Source organism: Camelus dromedarius, chromosome 9, assembly GCF_036321535.1.
Source record: "Camelus dromedarius isolate mCamDro1 chromosome 9, mCamDro1.pat, whole genome shotgun sequence".
In the NCBI taxonomy this organism is placed as follows: Eukaryota; Metazoa; Chordata; class Mammalia; order Artiodactyla; family Camelidae; genus Camelus; species Camelus dromedarius.
Genome location: NC_087444.1, coordinates 50,451,890 through 50,461,357, shown reverse-complemented (window position 1 = coordinate 50,461,357; position 9,468 = coordinate 50,451,890). Strand labels below are relative to the sequence as shown.

Sequence of the window (9,468 nt, the reverse complement as noted above, 5' to 3'; positions counted from 1 at the left end):
GTGGGAGAGGGTTCATCAAATGGCTGAGAGAAGGGATCAGCAGGTGGAAGAACTGAGAAGGGTCTCCAAAGTCAAGGTCTGGGGAAGAAGAGGGCCAACTGGAGCCAGAGCTGAATCAACGGATATCTTTGCCCTCTCTGTCCTACTTGGTGCCCCTTTGGTCCCCTCTGTGTTCACATGTCAGGCCCCAGAGCAGGGGCTCAAAGTGAGCCTGGGTTCCTGGATGTGCAGGCTTCCCCTTGGCCTCCAGCCCAGCTTCCGGCCTGGCATTCAAGAGGCTGCCCTCAGGAGCCATATCAGCCAGGCTGCAGCCAGGACTCACTAAACCAAGGTAATAACTGGGTGGAACAGAGGACGGCTGGAATTTTAGGGCAGGAAGGCCCTTGGAGACGTTTGGGTTCCTCTCTGTCTTTATATAAATGGGCAAATTGAGGCCAAGCTAGGGGACTTGCCAGAGTTTCCCAGGAGCACAGCACGCTGGTCGCACCCTGGTGGTCCCCTCCTCAGGAAGAAGGGTGCCCACCCACTCACAGCGAGTGAGCTCCAAGCACGCGTTTTGGGATGCAGCTCTCTTGGGCGGTGACTATCTCAACCCTCTCGGCCAAGAGTTCTGGCCTGCGTGTGTCCGTGAGCCTGGTGGGCTGGATCTTCTGGCGCAGAGCGAATCGGTTGGTAGCTCTAGTTCCGCTGCCCAAGGTTCAGGCTCTCCCCGACTTCTCCCTCCCAACCGTAAGAATGTTCAGAAAAGGGTATAGGTTAGAATCACACCCCGACTTTTTTAAAAAGAGAAAAAAAAAAACTTTCTTAAAGTGTCCCGCTTTTAAAAGAGCAGTTTTTCTCTTTAAATTCCTGTAGGACTCCTTATTCCACCCCATCCCCACTTCCCTGGGTTTTGACTAGGGGGTGGGAAGAATGGTGGGGCAGGAACAGAAAAGCACTCTAGTCTGTTCTCACTCCGGAAGTCCCTACCCAACCCCGAGGGACGCGGGTCACTGGGGCTCGGGGGTGGAGGGGGCGCCGGCTAGAGACCCCGCCCCCTGGATTGCGCAGGGAGAAACTGGGTTTGAGTTTCAGCGCAAGCCGGGTGCTTGTTGAATCTCTAAATCAGAGGAGCCGCAGGAATACATTGAGAAACATTGCTTATTGTGATATTATTAACGCTTCGTCCCACTTCTCTCCACCCTCCAGAAGCTAATTAAATTCACTTCGGAATCTCTAGGTCAGTGAAAATCCTCTAAAACGACCAGAGCCAGAGGGGCCTATCCAGGCCGGGATTCTGCCCCTTGACTACCCACCTGCTTTCCCACGCCCGACCTCCCCGCTGCTGAAGCGACTGGGTCAGACTTCCAGATTCAAAACGAAGTCATTTATTTCAGTTTTGCTTTTCACATTGTGTTCCGATACAATCAAAACTCCTGGACGAACCTCCTGAATAAAAGTCCTGCGATGAGCGCAATCACAGGCCCCGGGAGCCGGGTAACACGGCGGGGCCCGGGGCGCGCTCGGAGTTGAGGCGGCGGTATAAAACAGATGCTGCTTCAGGGTCTGTGGAGCGGCAGGGCCGGAGGCAGAGGCGTGGGAAGCGTGACGCTCCGGGCAGAAAGGTTCCGGTTCCTCGAACTGAGATTATTCCTGATGCGTTTGGACTACAAGAAGCCCAAACTTCGCGCTCCCTGGCCGGCAGCCGGGCGTGGCCTAGCAAGATTTCGGCCAAATTTCTTCCGTTTGCGCCAAAGCAGGGAGCACAGTTGAATGCCGCACTGGCCCTAGGCCTGGCGTGGAAAGGAGGGCAGGCCGACTTCGCGAGGAAGCCCTCTAGCCCTGGCCTTTCTCAGGTTGCATTCCACCAAGTACCCTACACCTCTGAATCTCGCCCTTCCGCACGCACCCTTGGCCCCAGATCTCGCAACTGTGGAAGATGCGGAGTTTAGAAAGCTGTTTCAGAGAAGTAAAAGTCTCACTTCAACTTTATTGGATTAAAGCAAAATTAAATCTTGGCTATTCACACGTATGTTACAGAGGACGAGGAAGCGTCCGGAAGAACCCCCTGGCGTTTAGTGGAGCCACAGGACACGAGGGCATTGACAAGCTTCAAAACATCAGGCAGCCTTAGATTTCACGATCACTCCGAATAGGATATACAAATACGGAAATACAGCCAGTTTCCACTGGGAAGAGTTCTTCGTGTACAAATGATATATATTTTTATATATATTTTTAAACCAGTCACCACTAAGGTGAGTCCTTTCTCTGCTAACAAGTAGCCAAGGATACAAAGTATCTTCAGTTAATTAACTCGAGCAGTGTTTTAAGAAGAGCAATACTTGCCAAATTGAAACTACCTCCCTCATTCAAAAAAAAAAAAAAATACATCCCCACTCTCCAAAATAAAAAAGTGGGGAAGGACATACTAGATTTCAGCGGGTGAAAGATTCAGAAGGGGATTCAGAGGAGGAAGATATTTCACATTATACAGTGAAATGCAAAGTTTCTTTTATATAAATTGTAGGGAACATGAACATTAGGGTAAGAAACAATGACAAGGCAGTCTCTCTTTGTTGGTTACTGCAACTGGAATGGGGGAGGCGAGTTTATTTTTGGAAATGGAAGTGCGCAGAGCTAAGCGGAATTTACTTTTCCTAATGAGGAAACGGACAAAGTTGTCCGACCGCCGGGTGCGCACCGTTTACTCGAATACAGCTGGGGAACATGTAGGAAGTTTCAAGTCGTACCGCTTTCTCGTCCTCTAAATTTCAGCCTCTTTTATCGTTTTCCCCTCCTGCCTTCGCCCTCTCCCTGCCTCCATTCCGGCAATGAGCCAGTCAGAGGGGAAATACGAGAAATCCGGAGAAGGTCGAGTACTTCCAGCCCCCCATCAAGTTTCCCCGCTCCAGCTTGAGGTATGCACGGTCGCCTTTCTCCATCTGGATTAGAACTCCGTTGCTGGCGGCCTCCCGGGTCACGTCCTGATCACCAGCGAAGGCTGAAATCACCGGCCACCCGTTTAACATGAGGCTTACCTGAGAAAGAGAAAGGCCCGCTTCAGAGGTGCAACCTAGGCGGGTACGGAAGCGGCAATGAAGACTCGAAAGTTCGCCGCCTGGGTAACAGCCTTAAGGTCTGGAAGCAGAGGGGCAGGGGGAAGCGGAAAGGAAAGGGGCTTTGCAGCTTACTGCTGAGGGTCCAGTGAAGCGAAAGACGACCCATCTGGGTGACAGGAAGGGGCTGCCCCGCAAACGGGAGTAACTTTCATTTCTTGAGCGAGCCAATCGAATCCCGACTGCGTTCTTTTATCCAGTTTAATGAATCCGTAGGTGGCTCAAGCACCCAGAGACCTTCGGCCTCGCCCTCCCCCCAGCCCCAAAGAGAAAATCAGGCAACTGGCGCTTCCGGGAAAACAAACACAAGCAAGCAAACAAAAACCCTGGCTCCTCCTGGTCTCAGCTGCCGGGACACAGCGGAGACGCGGTGGAGAAGCCAGGCAAGGCTTCCGGCTGATGAGAAATCTCGCACAGAGCGGCACTCTGTGCTTCATTCCCAAACCTCGGGCTCAGTTCCCTTCCCAGATCCAGCCCCGCCCGCCACCGCCTGGTTTTGCCCTTGAGGTGGCATCAGCAGCCAAAGGCCCAGTATCTTCTCCCCAGCTGCGCGTTCCACCCTCTGTGTCCGCCCCAAAAAAACCTGGACACCTTTGGGAACCTGGAGAGCAGGTGAGTGCTGGCTGGGGCAAGGCTGGAGCCAGGAGGGAATGGCACTACACCCCTCCCTTTTCTCTCCACCCTTCAACCGCTAAGGCTCGGCGCTGCTTCTTTAAAAAACCGGAGTCGGTCCGCAAAGGGACGCCAGGAGACCCCCTGAGCAACGTGCTGAACGCCAGCGCACAAGCGTCTCGGGAGGCTTCGGAGCTGGGACAAGGTTCGTGGTACTGTCCGTGGTGCTGAAAGCGAGGATCTCAGAAAGCTTCCGGAAGCGGGAACTGTCTGTAATGCTAACAGCAATCTCTAAGGGAAATCCCTGGAGTCCCGTAGCGGAACCTCTTTGGAGGGTCCGGGAAGGCAGAGGTAGGAAATTATGCCTGGGGATGGAACTAGGTTCCAAGAACCAATGACAGGGGAAGCAAGAGAAGTCTAAGCCACAGAACCGTGAGGCCTTGCTTCCCGTCCCTCCAAGCAGCCCCGGACACATGCAGCTGCCCCTTCTATCTCCCACCCCCATAGGGCCAGCTCAACCCCGTGGCTAATAGCCCCCTACTGGGGCCAGGGCCTGGTCCTGAGACGGTAGCTGACCTGGATGGTCTGTCTGTTGTAGACTTTCACCACGTGGAAGTTAAAACTGTAGATCCCTTTGCGCGGGGCGATGAAAGTGCTGCGTTCTGAATCAAAGTTGTTCCCGATGTTCACTAGTACCTATAACGAGACGGGAACGAAGGGATGTAGGCAAGAATCTGTCCCAAACTCTTGTCCTCGCGTCTCCAGAGAGACCTTGGAGAGGATCGAACATCTACCTACCAACTCTCCCCCGACCCTCACCAATCCAGCCTTCATGGAGCACTCACCTGGTCGAAGTAGATGATCATGGTGCGATTACTCATCTCGGACGGCTCGTGGTTGGTGCTTCTGATGGCAGAGAAAGCCACCTTGGCGCTGCCAGAGCGCACAGAGATACCCAGAGCTGTGCCCGTGGGATCCGACGTGGGGTTGGAGTCGCAAACCACCAGGCACTTGCCCTCCAGCACGATGGGCTCCGTCTCATTCTGCCCGCGGGCCGGGCCCGCCAGCCACGCTGCCCCCAGCAACAGCAGCTCCACGACACCCAGCATCGCGGCCCCGGCGCCCACCCCGCCCCCTGCCCCGGGGGCTGCTTGCGCCAGCCGCCCCCCCGCCCCAGCCCTGCTCCGAAGCCCCCTCCTCAGCTCCGTGTGCAGCTCCACCGACGCGGCTCTGGACACTACTGATCTTCCTTGGACTCCTGGGCAAGCCTGCCCCCCGCTCGATGCTCCCGGAGCCCCGCCCGGGCCTCAGGGGTGCCGTGGCTGCCCAGCCGCACTTGGATGCATAGCCACTGTCGCTCGATCCCCGCTGCTTCCGCCGCCTTCTGCCCGCACCCGCCGCTGCTGCCGCCGCCGCCGCTCTGAATTATTGATGCAGCCGGCGCTGCAGCCGGAGCGGGCCTGGAGAGCGCGCGCCGGGCACAAAGGCGCGGACTGCGGCCTGGCCCCGCCCCTGCCGCCTCCCAGCCCGCCTCCCTCCACAGCCCCGCCCCAGCTCAGGCCGAGGCCCCGCCCCCCAGCCAATCACGGCGTGCCGCGCTCCCCGCTGAGCCAATGGCGGGGCTGTCCGCGCGCGGCCACCTGACCCCGGGCGCCGTTGTTATTAGGCGCGGCAAGGCGGGTGGCGCGCGGCAGCAGGGTTGGGCTCTGGCCGCGAGTCGACTGAGGGAGCGAGGGCCGGGAGCGCGCACGCGCGCCCGAGCCCGGACTGTATGCCGCGGCCGCTCGCTCTATCACCTCCCGCCTCCCTCCTCGGTCTTGTTCAGCCCCCTCAGCCCTTCCGCCCGCCTCCCTCGCCGGCCTTCAGGTATGAGGCGGCGCGCGCGCCCAGGATTCGGAGTAGGTTCGCAAAGGGCCTAGAGAAGCCCGCGTGTGGGCGCGAGGGGCGGGGGATGAGCGCCCCCCAGCGGGCGAAGGCGCGAGAGGCAGCCGGAGCGCGGGTAAGCCTCGGCGCGCGGGCTGGCGGGGCGGCCGGGCTGCAGGGCGCGTGCGTGCGCGGCGGGGCGGGGCGGGGCGTGCGCCGCGGCCACCTGGAGAGGCGCACGTGCCGCGGCCGGGAGCAGGCGCCAGGGGCCTAGAGGCCAGTGTCAGCCTTCGCGGCCCCGCAGCCCAGAGCTTGGAGCTGGGGCGGGCCTCTCTCGCCCGCTTCTCGAAGGGCCTGCTCTGCGGGCCGCGAAGTTGGATCGAGCCTGCATTCATTCATTCGTTCGTTCATTTATTCGAGATAGATCATTGAACATGTACGAAGTGCCAGGCACAGGACAAGCGCTGGGGACGCAGTGAGGGCAAAAACAGATGAGGCCTGCCTTCGTGCCTCTTACAGTCTAGTGCAGGAGGCAGTGACAAGTACAGTGGCGTCGCAGGCAGGTTCATTTTCCTGATGCATTTTAATCTTTTGCACTTAAAATTTATATTTTGCATCCGCACTTTTTATTTCCTATGCACCTTTCTGGTATGTTTTATTCACGTGTACTTGCTTTGAGTATAGACAACAAATCTTGTGATTTATGGGCGATTTTTCAAGGGTAATTATGAAATTTCAAGGCGAATGAATTTTCGCCTCACGTATTGACTTAGAACTTTACACACAAATAGTCACAAACGAGAAAGTAAAAATACAGCTTTGCTAAGGTGGCAGGGGGAGAGGAGCTGCGTAGAGGGTAAGAGGAAGGGCGCGTTCCAGCCTGGTTGCGGGAAGGCGGGGACCTGGAGATAAACTCAGGCTGTTAATCCGGCGGAGGCAGGAGGGTGAGCGGACCTCTCCGTCAAATTCAAAGCAAGAAGGTGACTCCGGACCGCAAGCTGAGGCGGGTCGGGATGCTGCCCACCAGGGTACATGGTGCTTTTGTCCCCGCCAGGCGATCTTGAACCTGCGTGCTCAGCGAGCCAGAGCAGATGTGCGGCCGGCGGGGACCCGGCGCGAGCCCGAGAATCTGGAGAGTCGTGCGTCGCAGACTGACAGCACCTCCTTTCGGCCTCCAGGCTCGCCGCCCGCGGGGTCTGCCGCCGCCTAGGATATGCTTTTATGCTCTCCCCTACGCTGGGAAGCCTGCCTTGGACTCGCCTACAGCCACTCCTTTGAGCTTCTCAGCCTTCTTTGTTTTTGTTTTTGTTTTAAGAATCACCTGGGGGGACCCCATCTCCGACCCTTACCCTCGCCTGCATTGGGACGCCTGCCCGCCGGGGTCACTGGGTTTGCCAGGAGAAAGGGGAGGGGCAGGGGAAGAAGCAACTGTTTTACTTTAAGTTAAATTGTCACCAAACTATTTTTTCAACTCAGATCTTTTTGAGACATCCCCAGAAAGCATTGCCAGCTGTGATTACACCTAATGTGAGATCATGAACTAATTTAAGAGGTGAGAGCTGACTAATGAGACTGTACCTAGCAGAGCCGCGGTGGTTGGCGGCTCCAGCGATGGAGGGTACCTAGAGAAACACCCACGTAGAACCGACGGCGTGCTCTCAGGGCCCTGGCTCTGCACAGTCGGTCATTCTACAGATATTGACTGAGTGTGGACCCCGTCTGGGGGAAAGCTTGTTTTCATGGAGCTCACAAACAGGACTGGATTATCCAGAGGGAGATGATGGGTCTCCAGCCCCCTCCTCTTCTCTTCGTGGTGAGGCTCTGGCAGGAAGTGCCCATGCCTGAACTGCCATCTGTATGCCAGTGATTCTCCATCTTGTATGGCCAGTCTTAGCCTCTGCATCCCAGACCTGTCATTCCAAGAGCCAGCTGGATCTCTCTGATTATACATCCTGCAGACATATTTAACTGACCCATACTTTGTCTCCTTCCCTTTGTCACCCAAACTCTTGTCGTCTCCTTCCTTCCCTATCCCCTTGACAACAGTTACACTCACCTAGGAACCCCCACGTCTAACTTGACTCTAAATTTATGTCCTATTGTTTGAGCTGTGCTCATCCGGCTGCCTGTTTAGGGTTCATTATCTCTGGCTTGGGATACTGCAAGAGTATCCCTAATTTATCTTTCAGGGGTTAGTGCACGAATCACCTCCTGACCTGCTACATACTGTTTATTTTTTCATTTGATGGATATCCATTGAGTGCCCTGAGATGTGTAACCTCCACTTTTCTCCCTCGTAAGGGAGACTTCCCTGGCCGCCATAATTCAAATTGATCACTCCCTTGGCATTCCCTATCCATCTTCCACATAGTATGTGTTTAAAAAATAATGATTTAATGTTGATAGATAAGTGTTTTCCTGAATTGTGAGCATTAAATGAGACAATGTATGTGAGAAGGAAAATTCATTAGAAACCTAAAAAGCAGTCATGTTTATTTTTAGTGTTGTCACATTGTTACACTCAGGATTCTTACAGCTGCAAGGGACAAAACCAATTCCAACTGGCTTAAATACAAAGGATTTCATTTGACTGGTACAAAAGCCGATAGCTAAGTCTTGCCAGTTAAGGTATAGCTGGCTGGATCCATCAGTCAAGGTTATCAAGATCTGTTTCCTGGTTTTGGCTTTATTTTCAGGCAAACTGTTTCCATATGATAGTCCCTTAGAAGCTACTGCCAGCTTGGCAAGAAAAGGAGAGCATTTTTCCTTTGATATTTGCTGCAGAAGTCCCAGGGCTGTTCTTACAGGAATGGCAGAGTCACTTGCCCCTCTCTGAACATGGACTATTCTGCTGACTAAGCTTGGATTCAGATGTCTTCTTCTGGAAAGGGGCTTGGCGTGAGCTCCACATTATCTAGACTAGGGGAGTTCTCCAAAGGAAAATTAGAGAAAGGATGCTGGGCAGGCAGTACCAACACATGTCTACTTTTGTTCCTTTCAAAGCATCAGCTGCAATATATTTCACCTGACAAGAATGATGATGAAGAGTGATACAGCAGCCAAAACAGTAGATGTGGGTTTGTCTTGGTCCTTTGGGATCATGAAGATCTCAGCTAAACATGCAATCAGATGCAGTCAACACTGATGTTACTTAAGGGTTAGCTTTGACATCTAAATGTACCTCAAGGGTAGAGCCAGATAAGTATAAACAAATAAGTAATTGTAACATGCTATTCCATATTATTTCTATGACAACATTTTGTTGGAGTTGATTTTTTTTTTCTTTTCATTTCTTAGCCTCCCAGAAAAGTGAAAATCTTCCTTCCTTGTGGACAGATACCTAAAATTCCTCATTATTCACTGCTTAATGAAAACCAATGAAAATTTGAGAAAGTCTGAAAAATAAAAGGATTGAGTTAGGTCATGTCTGCAATTTAAGACTATGAGTTTAACTTGCTACGGCTTCTCAGGTGTTGGAATGTTGGTAAAGTATTATAAAACTGTCTGAGGCTTTTAAAATAACGTGTTATAGAGATTTAGGGAACTGCAAGATTGCAGATAATGAATTTGTACTGTTGCTGTTATATCCTTTACCTGCTGCTTTAAATGCATCCTTATATTTTGGTGAAGTCAAAGGTTTATTTCCCTGCACTGCACTCTAAATTTCCCACCACAATGCAATTTGAGAAATGAATATAACAGCTATCTTGATCCCTCTACCACCACCCTGGGAAAAAAACGACCCCCTATTTTTGGAATGACAGTGTTTTCAAGAAAAGGGGAATATTTTGTCACAGAATATGAAACTAACCCATCCTTTTATTAACTCAAAATGGATTCTCTAATGTTTATACACATCAAACAGTATTTCATCTCTTTTAGCCTTGGTCCAAAG

At 53.2% G+C, this 9,468-nt stretch overlaps 1 protein-coding gene across 1 annotated transcript; it reads right to left on the bottom strand.

Annotated features, from left to right (window-relative positions):
• Positions 1-1,405: 1,405 nt before the first annotated feature.
• CBLN1 (cerebellin 1 precursor) lies at positions 1,406-4,819 on the bottom strand. Its single transcript, XM_010990096.3, has 3 exons — positions 4,556-4,819; positions 4,287-4,406; positions 1,406-3,020 (listed from the first exon to the last, which is right to left on the bottom strand). The coding sequence occupies exons 1-3, from the start codon at positions 4,817-4,819 to the stop codon at positions 2,823-2,825; spliced, it is 582 nt and encodes a 193-aa protein (XP_010988398.3). The 3' UTR covers positions 1,406-2,822.
• Between the last annotated feature and the right edge of the window lie 4,649 nt (positions 4,820-9,468).